The 22137-nt window shown below is 42.6% G+C and overlaps 1 protein-coding gene across 5 annotated transcripts; it reads right to left on the bottom strand.

Annotated features, from left to right (window-relative positions):
- Positions 1–1336: 1336 nt before the first annotated feature.
- On the bottom strand, positions 1337–20608 carry SPINT3 (serine peptidase inhibitor, Kunitz type 3). 5 transcript variants are annotated; one of them, XM_031656791.1, is made up of 4 exons: positions 19499–20608; positions 16528–16779; positions 7054–7143; positions 1337–1376 (listed from the first exon to the last, which is right to left on the bottom strand). In XM_031656791.1, exons 1-2 carry the CDS (start codon positions 19572–19574, stop codon positions 16586–16588), a joined length of 270 nt encoding a protein of 89 aa, XP_031512651.1. In that variant the 5' UTR covers positions 19575–20608; the 3' UTR covers positions 1337–1376; positions 7054–7143; positions 16528–16585. The 5 variants fall into 5 exon arrangements, with proteins under 5 accessions (XP_031512651.1, XP_031512650.1, XP_021776701.1 ...); XM_031656790.1 differs by lacking the exon at positions 19499–20608 and adding an exon at positions 12952–13062 and having other exon boundaries at positions 16528–17595; XM_021921009.2 differs by lacking the exon at positions 19499–20608 and having other exon boundaries at positions 16528–17594.
- Positions 20609–22137: the final 1529 nt, after the last annotated feature.

A 22137-nucleotide genomic window follows, 5' to 3' on the forward strand; every position in this document is an offset into this window, starting at 1 on the left:
CCTGCAGAGCATACAGGTCTTAGACACACAAGTTTCTGTATATTTCCCTCCCCAGCTGAGACATTAACCCCCAAATGTCCAGGGCCCAGCCACACCAGACCCATTGGGATGAGCTCATTACATAAAAACTTGGTGAACTTGCAAGAGATGGGCCCCCTGGGGCTGCTCTGCCATAGTGTTTATGGCCTTCACATCTTGAACACCCCTCAGAGGATTTCTCCCTGGATGAACAATCCATAGCCTGTGGTTTATTACGGGTTAGGGTTAGGACTTTTACACCACCTGGGGGATAGACAATGAAGACAACTGCCCTCTTCCATCAATCTCAAAGTAAGTACAAATGGAAAGGTCGGTGGTTTCCTCAGCAAGTAGAGCTCTGTGAAGCTAGGTGGCACCACAGGACCTACTTCAAACAAGACCCCAGTGGTTGGCCGGGTGTGGTAGTTCATGTCTATTATCCCAGCACTTTGGGAGACGGAGGCAGGAGGATTGCTTGATCCAAGGAGTTAAAGACCAGCCCAAGCTGGTTTCTACAAAAAATACAAAAATCAGTCAGGCATGGTGGCACATGCTTGTAGTCCCAGCTACTCTGGAGGCTGAGGTGGGAGGACCACTTGAGCCCAGGAAGTCAAGGCTGCAGTCAGCCATGATTGTGCTACTGCACTCCAGCCTTGGCGACAGAGCAAGACCTTGTCTCAAAAAAGCAAAACAAAAAGCCCGGTGAGCTCTGCAGCCTCATGGTAGGTGCCTGGGATGGTTGAGTGGTTGGAGCGCAGAAAACCCTAGATTGGTTCATTCGTGATCTATGTTGTAGGGCCAGAGACTCTGGTTTGAAATAATAGAAATCTCTCAACTTCTTAATATATGACTTAGGTGAGCGTATGCTTATCAGAAGGACAGTTCTCCATCCATTCTGGGGGATTCCCATTCAGTTGTGGTAGATTAGCAGAGTCACGGTCATTTCTTTTACTTTTCTCTATCGTTTCATAGGATACCACTATATACCACTGTGGTGACTTATCCTTCACCGTTTTCTTTATGTTTTATTTTTTTCTTTCAGTGTTTAATTTTGACATAATTTCAGACTTAAAGTTGCATGGGTGGGCACAGTGGCTCACACCTATAATCCCAGCACTTCGGAAGGCTGGGGCAAGAGGATCACTTGAGCTCAGGAGTTTGAGACCCAGCTTGGGCAACGCAGAGAGACCCCCGTGAGTACAAAAAAATTTAAAAATTTGCCCAGCATGGTGGTGCACACTTGTGATCCCAGCTCTTCAGGGGGATGAGGCAGGAGGATCTCTTGAGCCTAGAAGTTTCAGGCTGCAGTGAACTGTGATCACGCCACTGCACTCCAGCCTAGCCAGCAGAGCGAGATCCTGTCTCATAACAACAAAAAGAAAGAAAAGTTGCAAAAATAGTACCAAGATTTCCTGTATACCCTTCACCCACATTCCCGAAATACTGACATTTTTACCACATTTTTCTTAATCCTCTCTCTGTCTTTCTCTGACACACACATATACCCCACACATTATGTTTGTTCATAATATATGGGAATAAGTCGCAGACATCTTAAATACTTCAATGAATTTTCTAAAATAAAGGTATTCTTTAAAATAGCCTCAGTACAATAGTCAAATTCAGGAAATGAGCATTAATACAGTACTAGTACCTATACTAATATCTACGGCAAAACTGGCTACATAACAGTGGGGGTGCCCAGTGCAAAGTAAAAAGGTGGAGCTCCTTGTTCAAAAAAACAGGGGAAAACATATCACTAAAGGTACTCAAAAAACTTTCTTCTTTCTTGCAGAGTCTCTCTCTAGACCTGTCATGGAGCTTTTGATTTATTGTTTCTGTCACTATCCCTCAGGCATGGGGATAGTTGTGGAGCAGTGCAGACCCTCAGAACTACCTAGGGTCCCTGACTGCTACTTGGTGGTGTGTCCTGGAGGATTCTTCTTGCTGCCGGATTCCTCCTCATGCCAGCTGCCAGACTGAAGCTCTGTGACTCAGCTGGGGGTGGGAAATCAATCTTCCCTGTCCACAGGTCCATTGCACCAACCCATGGATGGGCAGTCCCCAAGCAATTGCAACCTCTGTGCTGAGACATGCTCAGTACAGGATCGGGATAGGTGAGAGGCTCGCTCCTGCCAAGTCACTGGTTGAATGTACTGTGCTGCTGCCAGCCCAGGACTGGGACAGTAATTGGCATTCCCTGAAATGCCACAGGATGTGCACACCTAACTCTGACCCTTCCTGCACCCTTTCCCAAGGCCCCACTGGGAGTGGTTGGCAACGGTAGAACATGGGCCTCCCCTTGCCAATGTGATTCGACTGCCATGTGCATAGCAGCAGTCAGGGGACAAAGGTGGAAAAGGGAGGGCTGAGCAGAGCCATGGTGCCAGTGCGTGGAGGGCGAGCTGCTGAGAACCCATCCCGGGAAGGCAGCCAGAGGTGGGACTGCTCTTGAGTCCGGACGCCTAGCTCCCGAAGCATGCACCGTTGTCTAACTGACCTTCGCTTACAAACACAAGTTTAAATAACTGAGAATTTTAAGACAATGACCACAAGGAATTACATCCTGGGTGCAGGGTCCTTCTGCATCCAGGGCCTTGTGTGACTTGAGTGCATGTCTACAAAGCCCATCTATAGACCTTATTCGGATTCTACCAATTGTCTCAATAATGTCCTTTACAACAAAAGAAAATCCTGGATCCTACGTTGCATTTAGTTGTCACGCCTCTTTAATCTTCTTTCTTTTTCTTTCTTTAAATTACTTAGTTCAGGAGCAGATTAATCTTCTTTCATCTGGAAAAGTTTCTCAATCTTTTTTTGTCTTTCATGACGTTAACATTTTGTACGATTAAAAGCCATCTATTTTATAGACTGTCTCTCAATTGAGCTTATCTGATATTTCTTCACAATTAGATTCATGTTATACATTTCTGGCAGGAATATTATAGAAAAGATACTGTGTTCTTTGTGGAGCATCATACCACGAGGCACATGCTGTTGATTTGTTTTGTTACTAAGGGTGTTAACTTCGATTACTTGAGTGAGACAGTGGCTGCCTATTTTCCCATTTGCAATGAATAAGTATTTGTGGGAAGAATGATTATTTAATGGTTGCTAGATGATGTTTTCCTTTTATTATTTTCTTTTATTTATTTATATCTTTTGTAGAGACGGTCTTATTATATTGCTCAGGCTTGTCTTGAACTCCCGGCCTCAAGAGTTCCTCCCACCTCGGCATCCCAAAGTGCTAGGATTACACATGTGAACCATCATGCCCAGCTGTTAAATGATAATTTTCTAATTCTATCCTTGACCCCTTGTCTACCTTTATTGAGCCCTTTTTGGCTTCCTATCCTTGCCTACAATGTGACATTTTGGTGTTGTGTTCCATCTACTCTTCTGAGCCTGTGGACACGATGCGGGTAGGGGAGGTTTGGGGCTCTGATCTCTCTGAGGTTTGCGTCAAATGTCTTAAGCCAGGGTTTACTCCATTAGTTAGTGGAGTGTCTTACACCCGAGAGGGCGTTAAGCTTCACTTTCCCACCATCCTTCTTTCTCTCCTTCCCTCCTTCCATAATTCAGAGATTATGAGAATCATGGCTGTGACTCATAGCTTAACACTTTAACTCTAAAAAAGAAATCCCAGGTCCCTCTTTTCCTCCATGGTATCATGTCTACAAAACTAATCTACAAGTACTTGTTGAGTACTTATTCTGTGCAGGCCAGTTTGCTTGGCTTACTGTAGAGAAGAAATGTGTACGGCAAAGTCACTGCTTTCAAGAACCCACAAGCTGTAAACATGAAGAGTAGAAGCAGGCAGGCCTGGAATATCTCTGTGTAGTCTACATGGAGAGAGGTCCAGGGGATTTTATGGGATGGGGAGGTAAATAGGTCATGGCAGAGCTGAACTTTAATGATAGCAAACTGATTAAAAGTATTGGCTCTAGAATTAGACTTTGATTCAAACACCATCCTCATTCCTTCCTAATTCGTTATTCTGGGCAAGTAATTTATCTTTCTGACCCTCAACTTTTTCATTTGTAAGATACAGTTATTAATAGAATCTTCCTCTCAGGGCTGTTGGGAATATTAAATGAGATAATGTATGCAGAACACTTAAGTTGGTTCCTGACATATCCTAAGTGTTTCATAAACAGTAGGTATTAAAATCTTAAAGTATTTTAAGTATTTTGTATCAAAAGCTTTTCGAATGCATGTCCACTGTTGACCCAGAAATTCCACTTAGAATCTATCATGAGTAAACAACCAGAAATGCCCATAGTGATTACTTACTATATCGAGAAAAATTCAACAACCTTTAACATTTAACATTAACATGTAACCATTGAAGCTTGTTTAAATAAATGATGATCTCTTCGTGCAAGTAAACCTCTACGCACATTAGCAATTATGTTACAGAATATTTAATGATAGAAGAAAATCTTTACCTAATATTGTCAACTGGTAAAAAGAGGCTATAAATCTGCATTAATATATGGTCTTAAACTGTTCTCTATCCCATATATTTCTTTCATTCTTCCCAGAAACATTTTTAAAGGACTTTAGAAGCTTGCCACTGCCCCAAGGGGCATTTGGAAGATTCTTCTCTAGCAAGTGTGATTTTAAAAATTTAATGGGACCTCAATATTGTGTCAGGAGGGTTATTCCCAGTGCCCACATAGCATATCTGGCACACACTAGCCTCTGGTACACTTTGAGAGAGTTAGGTTTATCTGTTTGTCTTTGCATGCCAGCAACTTTTACATCACAACAGCTCTCAGAATCCAGACATGGTGATGTAGAACTACTGGGTATTTGTACTGATAGGGACCAGGCACTATGAGCCTTGAGCTTCACCTGTGAATAAATCTCAGGGAAGAAAGAGAGGAGAGGGAAGAGACCCAAGAATTGAGATTTTCTCCCCACAGTGTGGCCTTCTTATTGATTTAAAGAGAAGAGATATGAAACTGTAAAACTTTTTTGAAACAAAGCAGTGTGTTTTTATTAGTTCTTATTTTTTTGCTTTGAATTCTCAATGCCACTACCTCTGTCCAAGCTTACAATCCATCATAACCAGATGATGGTAAAGCTGTCCACCCTGTTTCTCTAAACAAACTGAGACTTTTTTTTTTTTTTTTTTTTTTTGGGAGACAGAGTCTCACTTTGTCTCTCAGGCTAGAGTGCAGTGGCGCGAATTTGGCTCACTGCAACCTCTGCTTCTGGCTTCAAGTGACTCTCATGCCTCAACCACCCAAGTAGCTAGCATTACAGGTGTGCACCACCACACCTGGCTAACTTTTTTGTATTTTTAGTAGGTTTCACTATGTTGGCCAGGCTGGCCTTGAACTCTTGGCCTCAAGTGAACGGCCCACCTTTGCCTCCCAAAGTGCTGAGATTACAGGTGTGAGCCACCACTCTCAGCCAAGAATTGAGACTTTAAGCTCTCACTGCATTTGACTCTGGGCAAGTTGCTCCTGATGGTAGTCAGACTTCTAAGATGACTTCAATGACCTCCACTTCCTGGTTTTCATACCTTTGTGTGTTCTCCTCCTTGAGTGTGGACTGAACCTAGTGATTTGATTCTAATGAGCAGTGATGTCATGGAAAGTGTTGTGATGTCCCTTGTGAGATTAGGTTACAAAAGACTATGACTACAATAACTTATTGTATATTTGAAAATAGCTAGAAGAGAAACTTTGGAATGTTCCCAACACAAAGAAATGATAACTGCCTTGGGTGATGGATATACCAATTATTCTGATTTGATTATTATACATCGTGTGCATGTATCAAAATATTACATGCCCCCCATAAATATGTATAACAGTTATGTATCAATAAAAAAGGCTGGCTGGGCTTGGTGGCTTACACCTGTAATCCCAGCACTTTGGGACACTGAGGTGGGCGGATCACCTGAGGTCAGGAGTTCGAGATGAGCCTGATTAGCATGGTGAAACCCCACCTCTACTAAAAATACAAAAATTAGCCAGGCTTGGTGGCACACGCCTGTAATCCCAGGTACTTGGGAGGCTGAGGCAGGAGAATTGCTTGAATCTGGAAGGTGGAGGTTGCAGGGAACTGAGATTACACCACTGCACTTTAGCCTGGGTGACAGAGTGAGTGAGACTCCATCTAAAAACAAAAGACTATGACTTCTACCTTCTATTCACTCTCTCTGGAGCTTCTTGCTTGCTCACTCTGATAAAGCAATCTATAGGTTATAAGCTGCTCTCTGAAAGGACCCACTGACCAATGAACTGGAAGTGACCTGCAAGCAACTGAATCCTGCCAGCAACCATGTAAGTGGGCTTGGAAGTGCATCCTTCCCTAGTTGAGCCCCAGCCAGCCAACAATTAGACTTCATCCTTGTAGAAGACCCTGATCCACAGGACTAGCTCTGTAGTCCTTGTGTCCTGCCTCTTCCCTCACCCACCGTGAGAGTTCCCCTGAATTCCTGCCCTGGTGGTACAGAATGGTGTGTCCAGTCTGCCCCCACTGGAACAGAACTGCTTTCTCTTTGGGAGTTTGTCTCTTCACAGAATCACAGGATGTTATTTTCAAAGGGTGTCTGTGCTTGTGTTTAACCTTGTGCTATTTTGTAATAATGAACCACTGGAAACCAAGTAAACTAAGTAAATTACAATGCTTGGTAGATCAGGATATTATGTAGCCATTAAAAATGATACCAGAGGATATTCACCTACCTGGGAAAATGTTTATAATGTAATGCTAAGTAAAACTCTTGGTAGAAAAAAAAACCCTGGTAGAAAATAGTGAAAATAGTACACACTCTCTCTCCCTCCTTCTCTCTCTCTCTCTACATTTATATATATACACACACACACATATATACACACTATATATAGAGTATATACTCTATTGTATATGAGTACTATTTTCACTATTTTCATATATATAAATTTATAAATAACATAAATTTACACAAAAATATATAGTATTATTTACTATATATAAAGTATATGTACTTTATATACATATATAAAGTAATTAAAGGCATATGGAGAGGAATATTACTTTGAGATGCTAATTGGAGCTTTATTCCTGTAGATCTACTTCTCTTTGGTCTTTCCCTCACTCCTGGCACTTGGGCATTCTACTTCATGCCTGGGGAGGAGACAGGACAGCATTACACAGCTGACAGAATATTTAAATTCTTGGCTTGTAGAGTTCAAAACAGAAGGTTCAGATATAAGACAAAGGGCTTGTTTGGAGACAACTGAGCAATTAAGGGTATCAGGGATCTTAGAGATCATTAGACCATCGGAGCTAGAACCTTAATTTTGGGAAGAAAGTGTTTTAATTACATCAGAGTGAATGCAGATCACGAGATGAAAGAATGTATGAAAAACCAGAATCAGGTTTTAACAACCCCTGCTTTCTTTCTGTTCCCCGCCCCCGTCCCCGCCCCAGTAGATGTATAAAATTCTCCCCATTGGAGGTTTAAGGAAGAGAGTTAGAAGGGAACTTAACTTAAGGAAATGGATGGTGGTTTGGGATCCTGAGAAGGGGGTTCTTAGGCCAAGTCCCTTAGGCTGATAGGGTACCAGGTATATTTGGGAATCAAGAGAAATGACCACAGCCAGGGTATACTTCCACAACTAGGAAGTATGAATTGAGGAAAACTACTAGTTAGAACTGAGAACCTTGCAGGGTAGATCAGAAACTGGAACATGGGAGGTCTATGTATAGGGTTTTTAGAGAGTCCCTTTGAGTTTCCGATAGCCCTAGATGGTATAGAGCAGTGAGGTATTTTTTGAGCTCTATGGGGCATATAAGTCACTGAGTGAGCTCTCATCAAATGAGGAGGATGCAACAGTTACCTGCCAGAAAAGTATCCGGCAGGAATAAAACAGTGTGTATATATGATAGTGACCAAGAATCAAGCACACTTCCCATTGGATGCCTTGGAATTAAGCCAGTGCACTGGAATGTAGAAGCAACCCTTAGGGGTATGTGGCGGTCAAACTAATGAAATCACAAAAATTAATTTCCATTATCTGGTTAAATGGAAGATCAAAATGAAAATTCAGGCCAATTACAATTTTTTTTTTTTTTTTTTTTTTTTTTTGAGACAGAGTTTCGCTCTTGTTTCCCAGGCTGGAGTGCAACAGCGTGATCTCCACTCAACCTCCACCTCCCAGGTTCAAGTGATTCTCCTGCCTCAGCCTCCCGAGTAGCTGGAATTACTGGCATGTGCCACCATGCCCTGCTAATTTTGTATTTTTAGTAGAGACGGGGTTTCTCCATGTTGGTCAGGCTGGTCTCGAACTCCCTACCTCAGGTGATGCGCCCACCTCGGCCTCCCAAGGTGCTGGGATCACAGGCATGAGCCATGGTGCCTGGCCGCCAATTACAATTTTTTATTTTTTAATTTTCCTTTCGCTCTAGGGTACATGTGCTCAACATGCAGGTTTGTTACGTGTACGTGTGCCATGTTGGTGTGCTGCACCCATTAACTCGTCGTTTACATTAAGTATATCTCCTATGCTATCCATCCCCCCTCCCCCAACCCCATGACAGGCCCGAGCGTGTGATGTTCCCCTTTCTGTGTCCAAGTGTTCTCATTGTTCAATTCCCACCTATGAGTGAGAAATGCGGTGTTTGATTTTTTTGTCCTTGTGATAGTTTGCTGAGAATGATGGTTTCCAGCTTCATCCATGTCCCTACAAAGGACATTAATTCATCCTTTTTTATGGCTGCATAGTATTCCATGGTGTATATGTGCCACATTTTCTTAACCCAGTCTATCATTGATGGACATTTGGGTTGGTTCCAAGTCTTTGCTATTGTGAATAGTGCCACAGTAAACATACATGTGCATGTGTCTTTATAGCAGCGTGATTTATAATCCTTTGGGTATATACCCAGTAACGGGATCACTGGATCCAGTGGTATTTCTAGCTCTAGATCCTTGAGGAATCACCACACTGTCTTCCACAATGCTTGAACTAGTTTACAGTCCCACCAACAGTGTAAAAGTGTTCCTATTTCTCTACATCCTCTCCAGCACCTGTTTCCCGACTTCTTAATGCTCGCCATTCTAAGTGGCATGAGATGGTATCTCATTGTGGTTTTGATTTGCATTTCTCTGATGGCCAGTGATGATGAGCATTTTTTCATGTGTCTGTTGGCTGCATAAATGTCTTCTTTTGAGAAGTGTCTGTTCATACCCTTTGCCCACTTTTTGATGGGGTTGTTTGCTTTTTTCTTGTAAATTTGTTTGAGTTCTTTGTAGATTCTGGATATTAGCCTTTTGTCAGATGAGTAGATTGCAAAAATTTTTTCCCATTCTGTAGGTTGCCTGTTCACTCTGATGGTAGTTTCTTTTGCGTGCAGAAGCTCTTTAGTTTAATTAGATCCCATTTGTCAATTTTGGCTTTTGTTGCCATTGCTTTTGGTATTTTAGACATGAAGTCCTTGCCTATGCCTATGTCCTGAATGGTATTGCCTAGGTTTTCTTCTAGGGTTTGTATGATTTTAGGTCTAACATTTAAGTCTCTAATCCATCTTGAATTAATTTTTGTATAAGGTATAAGGAAGGGATCCAGTTTCAACTTTCTACATATGGCTAGCCAGTTTTCCCAGCACCATTTATTAAATAGGAAATCCTTTCCCCATTTCTTGTTTTTGTCAGCTTTGTCAAAGATCAGATGTTTGTAGATGTGTGGTATTATTTCTGAGGGCTCTGTTCTGTTCCATTGGTCTATATCTCTGTTTTGGTACCAGTACCATGCTGTTTTGGTTACTGTAGCCTTGTAGTATAGTTTGAAGTCAGCATGATGCCTCCAGCTTTCTTCTTTTGGATTAGGATTGTCTTGGCAATGTGGGCTCTTTTGTTCCATATGAACTTTAAAGTATTTTTTCCAATTCTGTGAAGAAAGTCATTGGTAGCTTGATGGGGATGGCATTGAATATATAAATTACCTTGGGTGGTATGGCCATTTTCACGATATTGATTCTTCATATCCAGCATGGAATGTTCTTCCATTTGTTTGTGTCCTCTTTTATTTTGTTGAGCAGTGGTTTGTAGTTCTCCTTGAAGAGGTCCTTCACATCCCTTGTTAGTTGGATTCCTAGGTATTTTATTCTCTTTGAAGCAATTGTGAATGGGAGTTCACTCATGATTTGGCTCTGTGTTTATCTGTTATTGGTGTATAAGAATGCTTGTGATTTTTGCACGTTGACTTTGTATCCTGAGACTTTGCTAAAGTTGCTTATCAACTTAAGGAGATTTTGGGCTGAGATGATGGGGTTTTCTAAATATACAATCATGTCCTCTATGTCATCTGCAAACAGGGACCAATTACAATTTTTTAAAAGACGTTTTGAGCATATCTGAGTTTGTAGTAGAGTTTCATTCTTGCTACAAATTGCACTTCACTGCCAGGTACTCAATGCTCTTTGACCTCCAGACTTTCACCACCTCCATCACAATTATTAAAATTTTCTCAACAGTTGTTGGGTTTTTGCATCACTCCCTCCAGATCCAAAGTCCAGGGTAGGAGCAACTGACTGGCTAAGTTCATGTCACACAGTCACACTCAAGCAGCTAGTCAAAAGAGAGAAGTAGTATCTGGACTTTTTGGTTTCCATAGAGGAGAGGAACTCAGCTGAGAACCATCAGCTACCAAACTCCCAGGTGGGGTAATAGGCACTTCATTCCTGAAGGGAAATAGGGGTGCTGTCCACAGCACCTGCCAGAAATCTTTGGGAAGGAACCTGAGGCAAGTTCAGTAGTCTGCCCTTATCCATGGGGCATGTGTTCTGAGACCCTCAATGGATGCCTGAAACCACGAATAGTATTGAACCCTATATACACTATGTTGTTCTCCTATACATATATAGTTATAATAAAGTTTAATTTATAAATTAGGCATAGTAAGAGATTAACAACAATAATAACAAAACAGAACAATTATAACAATACTCTAGCATCACTTATCTTGCATTTTGTGGGCGTTAAGTAAAATAAGGGTTACTTGAATACAAACACTACAATACTGTGACAGCCGATGTGACAACTGAGTTGGTTTCTAAATGACTAATGGGCAGGTAATGTGTGCAGGGTGGATACACTGGACAAAGGGATGATTCACATTGTGAGCAGGATGGCACAAGATTTCACCCCAATAACAATGTGCAATTTAAAACTTATGAATTGTTTATTCCTGGAATTTTCCATTTAATATTTTTGGGCCTAGGGTAACTGAAACCACAGACAGTGAAACTACAAATATGGGGGAACTACTGTACTCATAGGGATTTTGGCTTTTGCTCTGAGTTAGATGAAAAGTCAATGAAGGATTGTTAGTAGCGGAGTATCAGGACATAAAGAATCTTTCTGGCTGTTCTTTCAAGAATAAACTGTAGACAGCAAGGACTGAAGCCCTGAGACCAGTTGGGAGGCTATTTCCGTTTTAAAAAATGGATGATAGATGGACCACTAAAGGGTGGGTGAACAGCAGATAAGTGTTGTATGAGCGTATGGACTAACTTGTCTATCTCTGCCTGTGCTGAAAGTGTGTCTTGTCTGGAGTTGTTGAGTATTGATAGAATGATGCAATTTTAGTCATGAGACTGTGGTCCCTTGAGATTTCAGCACCCCAGCATTTTTAGTGACTAAAATAATGAAAATGTTTTGCACTTGCTTTTTGCCCAATATTCCTTGTTCCCACAACAAAATTATTTGTTGCAAACAAACAGTTGCTGATGTCCTGTTTCTTTGTTAAACGGGGAGATAACTTCAGGGTCACGAAAAGGTTTGCAAGAAGAAATGAAGGCCTTTAAGGATATTGTTACTAGCTGTTGACTCCCAGAGGTCTAGTTGTTCCAGGTGTTACCTGAGACGGAAGAAACACAGGCCTTCCCCCTTGGTTCCCTGAAACTTCCCCTCCTCTACTCCCCAGCCACATTAAAAGCCCACTTTGTTGTTGTTGTTGTTAAGGTGGAGTTGAGAGTTCCTACGTTCTGCCTTCTTGCTTTGGTTACACTGAATAAACCTTTCTCCATCTCCAAACACCCGTGCATCAATGTTGGCATCAGCTGCCCATTGGGTACACAAGCCTGAATCTGGGGTTCTATGACAATTCTGGCGACCATGGAAGAACCTTGTGCCCATGGCCGGGCAGTCCCAGCCAGGATCTGCATGCACAGGGAGTCCCCAAAGCTGCCCAGGCGCCTTGCCTGGGGTACACCCCTCACTGGTTCCTTTCCTGCCAGTAGTGACCACTTTTGGTACAATGATCACTTGGAGTGAAGACATGTACCTGACTTTGGTGTACTTTTGGATTTGCATTTCCTGGGTGAGTCACCATGACCTTTGTGACAATTCTCACTGGATAGTGATCTGGATAGCACCCCACTTGACCCTAGTTTCATTGCACAGGAAGGACAACAGATAGGCCCAGCCTTACCTGAGTATGGCAACTGTCTAACAGATCCAGGGGCAGGGAATGTGGCTTTAATGACTGCCTCAACTACTGACACTGTGCCTTGTGTTCCTGAGGAATATGTTTCTTTTCCCTTCCCTTCCCTTCCCTTCCCTTCCCTTCCCTTCCCTTCCCTTCCCCTCCCCTCCCTTCCCCTCCCCTCCCCTCTCCTCCCCTCTCCTCCCCTCTCCTCCCCTCTCCTCTCCTCTCCTCTTCTCTCCTCTCCTCTCCTTTCCTTTCCTTTCCTTTCTTTTTGAGACAGAGTTTCCCTCTTAACCAGGCTGGAGTGCAGTGGCACTATCTCAGTTCACTGCAACCTCCCCCTCCTTGGTTCAAGCAACTCTCATGCCTCAGCCTCCTGAGTAGCTGGGATTACAGGCATTCACCACCATAGCCAGCTAATTTTTGTATTTTTAGTAGAGCCATGGTTTTGCTGTGTTGGCCAGGCTGGTCTTGAACTCCTGACCTCAAGTGACCCACTCACCTTGGCCTCCCAAAGTGCTGGAATTACAGATGTGAGCCACCATACCCGGCCTGCTCCTGAGGGATATGTTTCTATCTGCAGTCAGGAAAACCAACCCTGGGCCTGTAGGTGCTTTAGGAGAGGAGATCATGGACAATGTTTGTTAGGATACTCAGTGACATCTTTCTTGATACACAATGAAAGTGTTACCAAATACTGGACAAATTCCCTAAAACTGTTGCCCAGGGTCTCCCAAGGAATTCTGGAAGGAGAGTCTGTCTGTTGGGGACAGGGTGGTCTCTGAAGCAGATTTGCCAGGATTCCTGATGACACAGGGTACTTCTTCAGATATACTTTGCTTTCATGGTGAGGAGTGGCTGCTCAGCACCACGTGCTTAGAAATGTGTCCGTTACTTTAAGGGTTAGAGCTAATGAAATGTGCTGCTATCACAGCACAGCAAGTCTTTGGATTCTCTAGCTAAAGTTGTAAGTTGTTTAGATAATGGGATCGCATTAGATTACCTGCTGGCTGAACAAGGCCAACTCCTCCTGTTTCACTTATATTAACACCTCAGCTGAAGTTGAAATGCATGTAAATACAAGACGAGAGCAAACTTCATGGTGGCAACAGATAAAAGAAGATTAACTAGGATTAGGTGATTGGTATTCTGGATTGTTTTCTTGGATCTCACAAGGAATCCGATCTATATTTTCTGGTATCATTACTTTTGGCTCATCCATCTATCTTATCGTTATTGTAACTCATGTTTTCACTAATGTCATCATCAAATATAGATTAAGATGCTGTTTCAAGACTATAATAGGTAACGGCACCCAGATAATGGAATTGCAGTATGCAGGATATGGGCCCGGCCCCTGGAAATACTTTCAACTTCAGGTGGATAGGTGCCGCTCTTCAGTTTCCACACCTTTGCACCTTTTCAGCAGGAAGTAGCCAGAAAAGAATGACACCACTTTTCCTACGTAAATGAGGACTGGAAAAAGGCAGTGGGGATTTGTAACAGGGCCCCTTGAGCTCTCAGCATCCCAGCATTTTTAGTGACTGAAATAATGAAAATTCTGATCAGGCCCTTGTGTTTGCTTGCACTTGCTTTTTGCCCAATATTCCTTGTTCCCACAACATAATTATAAACTGCTGATGTACTGTTTCTCTGTCAAGTAGGGGGAGTTAACTTCAGGGTCACAAAGAAAGTATCTAAGAAGAAATAAATGTCTTCAAGGATGTTGCAACAAGCTGCTGACTCCTAGAAGTCTGGTTGTTTCAGGTGTTATCTGAGAGTGAAGAAACACAGACTTTTCCCCCTTGGTTCCCTGAAACTCCCCGTCTCCTACTCTGTAGCCACATAACTCTCTGCTTCTTTTTCTTAAGGTAAATCGGAGAGATCTTGCCCTCCTGCCTTCTTGCTTTGACCAAATTAGATAAATGTTTCTCTATTTCCAAGCACCTGTGTGTCAGTGTTGGCATCAGCTGTACATTGGGTACACGAGCCTGAAGTTAAGGTTCTATGACAAGATGGGGTGGTTAATGCAGACACAATTGAATTATAGAGACAATGATCACATTTTCTGAATCTCAAGGCCAGATAGTTCTGGTGTTTCATGAGTAGGAAACAGAGCTTAAAGCCAGTGATTTAGGTGTTGAGCAATTCAGGAATTTCTAGAACATTTTGGTAAGACAAAATATCTGATTGGTGTTAGCCATCGAGAATGCTCCCTCTTGTGAAATGTTGAGAAGGGAAGAGGGAGTGGGGATGGGTGGAATGGAGCCCAGGGGCTAGGAATGAGGCAATCTCTCTTTTGTGGAAGTCCTCAGTAGGTTGTGTGACTGCTGCTCTCCAACCTGGAAAAAGAAGACAGCGGCCATGGGAGACATTTAGGATTTTGTCTCAGACTCTTCCCAGAGATGATCCAGGAATCCTGCTTCCTGGTGTCCTCCACAAAAGGGAGATGTGTTTGTTGCCTTGGCAGCATAACTTGGTGTTTTAAAATTTTTCTGATAAAACCTTTAACTGGAAATCAGCCCCATGGGGGAAATTCTGAGATCCATGACAGAGTGAAGCATAGCCATTATACCAGGGACTTTGCAAATGTACTGACAAGAGTTCAATGACCAGCTCTGCCACTTTCCAGCTGTGTGGCCCTGGAAACATTACTGCTCTGTTTTATCCTTGTTTCCTCATCTACCACTGCTTCCTAAACTTGAGTGTGCCCACAAATCACCCAGGAATCTTGTTACGAGGCTGGTCATGAGATTCCGCATTTCTAACAAGTTCTCAGGTGACCTGGAAGCTACCTGTTCCTGGAGCATGCTTTGAGTAGTAAACTGATTTTTAGGGTTACCCTGAGGTTTATGTGTATTATTTATGAAGAGCTTAGCATGGGGCCTGGCATAATGGCTTCGAGTTATTGTTCCTTGGGCAATGGGAAGGAGCTGACTTGGACTTTGGGGGAGGACCCTGAATCAGAGTGGTAAATAAGGGACAGTGCCCACATGAATGCTCCCTCTTCAATTCTGCCCTCCATCCCGGAGGAAGTCTGGAAAAATTATGGATTGGGGGGATTACAATGCAATGGAAGAGACCTTTTGGCGAGACCAAGGATGCCTCTGTTTCATTCCCACCCTGTGATCTTAAAGAAGTCCCTCCCCATCTGTGGGCCCTCTTGAAATAAATGAATGAGATGATTCCTGTGTTTTTCTCCTCTCCCTCCAAGTTGTTGTAATTGGTGTTGCTTAAGGCAAACCAAAAAACTCTAGAACCAGGGCTCTTCACTCCTCTCCCCGTGTAATCCTTGGCAGAAAGATGTAGTTTAGCCTTAGTAGATAATAACTTTCATAAAAATTCATTTTTTTTTAAACCAAGTCTCACTCTGTCACCAAGCTGGAGTGCAATGGCATGATCTCGGCTCACTGCAATCTCTGCCTCCTGGGTTCAAGCATTCTCCTGCCTCAGCCTCCCGAGTAGCTGGGACTATGTAGTGTAGTAGCGTGAGCCACCACACCCAGCTAATTTTTGTACTTTTAGTAGAGATGGGGTTTTACCATGTTGGCCAGGATGGTCTTGATCTCTTGACCTCATGATCCACCCGCCTCACTCAGCTTCTCAAAGTGCTAGGATTACAGGTGTGAGCCACCATGCCCGGCCCACTACTTTTTTTTTTTTTAATTAAAATGTCCTTAACATCCTCAGTTTCTCCCCAATTCCCCTTTCTTCCCTGGTTTCTGTTGTTTCCTTGTGTCTTATTTCACAAGACTAGAAATCCCCTCCTTGTCCAATATAGGCCCTTCCAATATCTTACCCAAATTTCCAAATCCACCCCTTTCTCCTTCAAAACCTTTATCTCCCAGTGGGTTAAGCAGTACTTCATACTAAGGTGTGAATGACTGCTCTAAATTTCCCCAGTGTATTTGTAAGTACGTGTATGTTTTAAAAAGGAGGTCTTGAGATTTTCAACTTGATTGCAACATTTATAGAATTTCGGGCACAGAGATGAAGCATTTTTAGGAGCACATCAGGGAGAATAAATGTAGGGGTAGAGGAATGAATCTCTTGTTCACAAAAAAAAAAAAAAAAATACCTTCTATGGCCCTCAGATCAATCCCAAATCCATGGAGGGCTGTGTTCTTGTTAGAAAATCAGGTGAACTTGCACATTTTCTCACATTCTTCTTTCCTCGAAAAGTTGTTGCTGTTGCCTCTGCAGCCTCCGTAAGCAAATAATTCACATTCACCAGTTTCAGAGTTGAAAAACCATCGAATCATGTAGGCTTGACAAGGGCCCTTTTCCATAGGAAAAGAGCATACATTTGGGAGGAGATCCGTGATAGTGTCTGAAGAGAGAAAGTGATTGAAGGAGACCAAACCCATCACCTTCCCCTTGTTTGCCTCATATGCCAGGGGCTGTGACAGCCCTGGGCACAATTGTGAGGTCATCCACAATGGCTGTGCTCTGTACCTCTTTCTGCCCAGCCGTGGTCTGATCTGTTTACACAGAAGTTGACATTTTCACTTCTGAGAGTAGCCTGATATGGTGAGAATCACAGGCTTGAGAACCCAATTCAAGTGGATTGAGATTGTAGTCAAACCACTTGCTGCTGTGTGATGTTGTATAAACCTAACTTCTTCATGTCTCCATTTCTTCATTTGTAAAATCAAGGAGTCGAACCCCATCATCTCTGAGTGCCCTTCCAGATCTGATTTTATAGGATTTGATAATAAAGATCCTCAGGTTCTTACCTCCTGTCTCCTAATCAATTCTAGAATCGATATCCCGTGACAGAAGGAAAACAGACTTTGAATCTGACAGCAAGATTGAATCTCAGAGGGTTCAAACTTGTCTCAATTATCTTCTAGCTATGTGATCTTGGACAAATGACTTATCTCATTGACATTCAATATCCTTCATTGCAAAAATGCTAGTATAATATCCACATTTTTGGTTTATTGAAGGGTTAGAGATTACCAGTGAAAAGCATTGATAAATAGAAAATAAATCAGTAAATAGTAGCTGCTCTTAATCATTCTATTGCTTAACCAATAAGACTCTTGGGAAAAGGGACCTCATTGTACTCATTTCTGCAGCCTTAGTGCCTAACACAGGCCTAGTTCTCAGTTCTTAACAAATATTTGTTAATAGACCACCACCACCATGACCGCCACCACCACCACTACCACCACCACCACCACCACCACTGAGCTCCTCTGGGGCAGGATTAGAAGTTTCTTTGTGCCCGCCTTGTATGTTTCTGTCACCATGTGGGCAGTTTTACTCTTCGTGGTAGCTAGTAGAACTTCCAACATTACGTGAGGAAACTAAGGCCAGAGAAATGAAGTACCTGTCCTAATGTCAGGCTAGGAAGCAGTAGGACCAAGAATCAAACCCAGCATGGTTCGACTGCAAAGGCTTGCAGGTTCTCCATCCATCTTGGTTGTTGTAAAATGAGTGAATGGACGGATGAATGATCACACCTATGGTGGAACTTCAGGCAGCAACCTAGGACTTGGAAAGGTTCAGGCTCTGTCTCATCCTCCTACCTGCAAGGCTAACGCTAAGGGTGAAGGAGAATGGGAAGGAGACAGAATAGCTTATCCAATCAAGGTGGGAGGTGGAGGGGCATGTTCTTAAGACATCCTAGTTGCAGCAGCATTGGCTTTTAGACCCTTACAGGTGACTCTCTAGGGGCTGGAGTCCCATCTGCTCTTAATTTTCTCAGTCTTGCTTCTCTGCTCTTCCATTCCATTAAACCAAAGGAAAATCACTTGACTTGTTTCTTTTTTGTGTAAAGTAGATAATGACACCGTGTGTGTGTGTTTTGAGTGTGACAGAAGCTGTTCTAAGTGCTTTCCAAGAACCTATTAAGAGCTAAGTTATACTGAGAGCTTGACATACATCAGACTATTTGACATACATCAGAAAAGGTGGTTAACCTTTTTTTTAGAAGAAGAAACTGATGCTCAGAAAGGCTATAAATGATGTTCCTGAGGCACAGAGTTTGTAAGTAGAGGAGCCAGGACCAGAACCCAGGTGTGTCTGACTCCAGGTATGCTCATCCTGTAAACCACTATATTCTTCTTACTTAAGGCAGACGTTTTCAAACTCGAGTATGCCTCAGAATCATCTGGAAGGCTCGTTAGAGAGACGTACCTCCACAGTTTCTGATCAGGTGGGACTGGGAACTAGTGTGTTTCTAGTTGATGCTGCTGCTGCTACTGCTGTTGGACTAGGGGACAAACTCGAGAACCACTCATCTATAGGGTTATTGGGAGGTTTAGGGTTCCATTTATATCTAAGAATCTATCATTAATAGCTCCATGTACATACATGCAGAGAACTATGCTTGCATGTGCAAGGATGTTCACTGGCACATTGACAGTGATAATCTCCAGAAGGTAAGATTTCGATAATTTTTTGCTTTCTTTCTTACCCTTTTGTGTATTCTAATATGCATTTTTATACAGGGAATCCTACTGGCTGCTTAAAAATCTTGGAAACTGCTGCCTACCATCCCCATTTCCAGCAGACTATCTTAGCTATAACTGCACTTCATCTCCCCACTTCCATTTGCAGATTCCAAGCTTCCACAGAGAAAGTGGTCCAGGAAGGAGCCGTTTCTGACAAGTGCATCTAACTTGGCTAAGTTCCTCACTCTCAAATTCTGGCTCTGATCTCCTTTTCCCAACCTCTCCTTGCCTGCCACCAGCCCCACCCCAGATGTTGAAGGCCCCTTTTCCTGCTTTACTTATTTTATTTTCTATAGCACTTTGATCATCTATCATGTGTATTAGGTATTGTATGTCTCTCTCCCATTAGCATCTTAATTTCACAAAGGCAGGGTCTTAGGCTCCTTGCTTTAACCCCAGCACCTAGGACAGTGCCTGGCACATACTATGTGCCCAACATATATCTGATGAAGTGACTTGAACTGAATTGACTCTCAATCCAGTAAGGTAAGAAATGGGTTCTGTTGGTGCTGCACCACCTCCCCCACCACTACCCACCCTCAGCCTGATTCCCAGTCTACTCTTTGAGATCCCACATTTTATACCAACCTTGTGATAGTTCTGATCGAAGCTCTAGGCAGAGAGTGAGAATCAGGAGAAACGAGAGAGAGGCCTGAAGCTGCATGGTGCCACTCAGCCAGTGGCTCAGCCTGGGGTTGCCATTTTAGGGAGAAAAGGGACCAAGGGGAGGAGCCTGGCCCCACATCCAGCTCATTCACCCTTAACTCAGGCTTTTCATGGGGCTGGGCTGCCTCAGGAACAGAGTGTTCATCCAAAGCACAGCTTCGCCTATCTCCTCCTGGCCTTATCTGATCTGGCCAACCAGGCTACTTTAGTACCACTTCAGTGTGGAAGCCCTTTTCACAATACTAAAAAGACAGCAGCCATTTTTTAGTACCTTTTATTTTCTAGGCACCATGCAAAAATAGTTTTCACACATTGCTTCCCTTAAGTCTCTACAAGAATCCCACAACACTTAAAACTCCCATTTTGTAGATAAGAGGAGGTTATGCTACTTTGACCACTGTTACATTTACAGCAAGTTTCAGAGACAGGACTGAGACCCGGGTCTGTCTGCTTCAGTGCTCTCGTATCACTCATTCATTCAGCAAACATTCATCAAGTACCCACACGGCACCAGGCAAAGTATTAGATGCTGCCTCCATCCCATCTGGGTGCTCCCAGGAAATTATGGGAACAACACACACAAACACATTGGAAGTCAGAAACAGTCACCTACTTGGAGCAGACTCAGTATATTTTAATAGAAATATCAAAAGCACCATGTAGAAGGAGGGCTCAGCTTTGTTTGGTTCAGAGGGTCATGCTCCCTAGAGACACACCCCAGAATCCAGAACATTCCACCTGTCTCCTTTCCTTGATTCTCTAGAGATCCAATTTCTTTTGAAAGACAAAGCCAGCATGCTTTACTGAAATTTAGTGAGCCTCAGATTTAAATTCTGAGGCTGTGATGGGTCCAGCTATTCTTTTTCAAGAAGCATTCTATCATATATTTATTGTTATTTATTTTTAATTGAGAAATAAAAATTGTATAATGGCAGTCCCCAATTTACAATGGTTTGACTTACAATGTTTGACTTTATGATGGTGCAAACACAATGCACAGTCAGTAAAAACAGTACTTTGAATACCCATACAACCATTCTGTGTTCACTTTTAGTACAGTATTCAATAAATTACATGAGATATTCAACACTTCGTTATAAAAAGAGGTTTGTGTTAGATGATTTTGCCCAACTGTAGGCTAGTGTAAGTGTTCTGAGCAAGTTTAAGGTAGGTAAGACTAAGCTATGATGTTTGGTAAGTTAAGTATATTAAATGCATTTCAACTTCTGATATCTTCAACTTAGGATAGGTTTATTAGACTATAATCTCATCATAAGTTGAGGAACATTATATATTTATGATGTACAATATGATGTTTTGAAATATGTGTGTGTGTATATATATAGAGAGAGAGAGCAATTTTCCCTCTTAGCAATTTTCAAGTGTACATTATGTTATTAACTATAGTCACCATGCTGTGCAATAGGTCTTCACAACCTATTCCTTTTGTCTAACTGAAATTTTGTACCCTTTGTTGACCAGCATCTTCCCAATACTTCCCACCCCCCAGCCCCTGGTATCCACCATTCTACTTTCTGCTTCTGTGACTTCAACTTTTTAGATTCTACATGTAAGTGAGATCACCTGGTATTTGTCTTTCTGTGCCTGGTTTATTTCACGTAACCTGCAGGTTCATCCACGTTGTCACAAATGGCAGGATTTCCTTCTTTCTAAGGGCTGAGTAGTATTCCATTGTGTATACGTACCACATTTTCTTTATCCATCCAGTAATGGACACTTGGGTTGATTTAAGTCCAGCTGCTCTTGACCTGGGCAAGTCATTTAACCTCTTCCAGCCTCAGTTTTCTCATCTATAAATTGGGGTTAATTATGTGGCTTTAGCATAGTTCCCAGAATTGGTGCAAGTGTTCAATAAATGTTCAAATGCCTTACACATTGTGAATGCACACACAGGTACATGTCTTTTGCAAGGGGTGTGTGTGTGTGGGGGGGGGCAATGGTGCCTTTTTGAAAATGAGGGTGCCAACTGAATCAGCAGCATACTTAGTTCCTACAGAAATGTTTTCCCCACCTTTGCATGTTAGTTATAGCTCTTCCTTTTCTTTAAATTCCCTGGCCATGATACTCATTCCTTGGCCATTGCTTTCTCTAACTATAGCTTATACAATTGTTGGTCAACCCTCTCATTATCTGTTGATCTTTACTGTTTACCCCACATTTATTTCCTTGAAGGCACCTCTGAAGCCTACATTGCAACATCTCTGTGGTCCAACTTCTTTTGCATCTTGAGGGGTCCACCAGCATTATCCTTGATATCTCCTTTCTTAGCCCTCTTGGGTGATCAAATCTGTTCATCAGAAAACAAAACAATGATAGAAGGAAGAAAGGAATAGACTGTCACTTGTGCAGGCAGAGGAAAGGCGGGAGTGCCTATTGATGCTCTTTGGCTGAGAGCTTCCTACAGTGTTGCCTCCTCTGGGGCAATGGATCAGGAAGTGAGAAGCTTCCTTTAAACATAGTAATCAGGAGAGCAGGGGAGGGAGTGATACTGCCCCCAAGGACACTTGGCAATGTCTAGAGACATTTTTGATTGGGGGCAC

The sequence above is a fragment of the Papio anubis genome, chromosome 16, assembly GCF_008728515.1.
Source record: "Papio anubis isolate 15944 chromosome 16, Panubis1.0, whole genome shotgun sequence".
Classification (NCBI taxonomy): Eukaryota; Metazoa; Chordata; class Mammalia; order Primates; family Cercopithecidae; genus Papio; species Papio anubis.

Coding starts and splice junctions, on each gene's coding strand:
- SPINT3 (XM_031656790.1), bottom strand. CDS start 16,882: ATGACCTCACAATTGTGCCCAGGGCTGTCACAGCCCCTGGCATATGAG.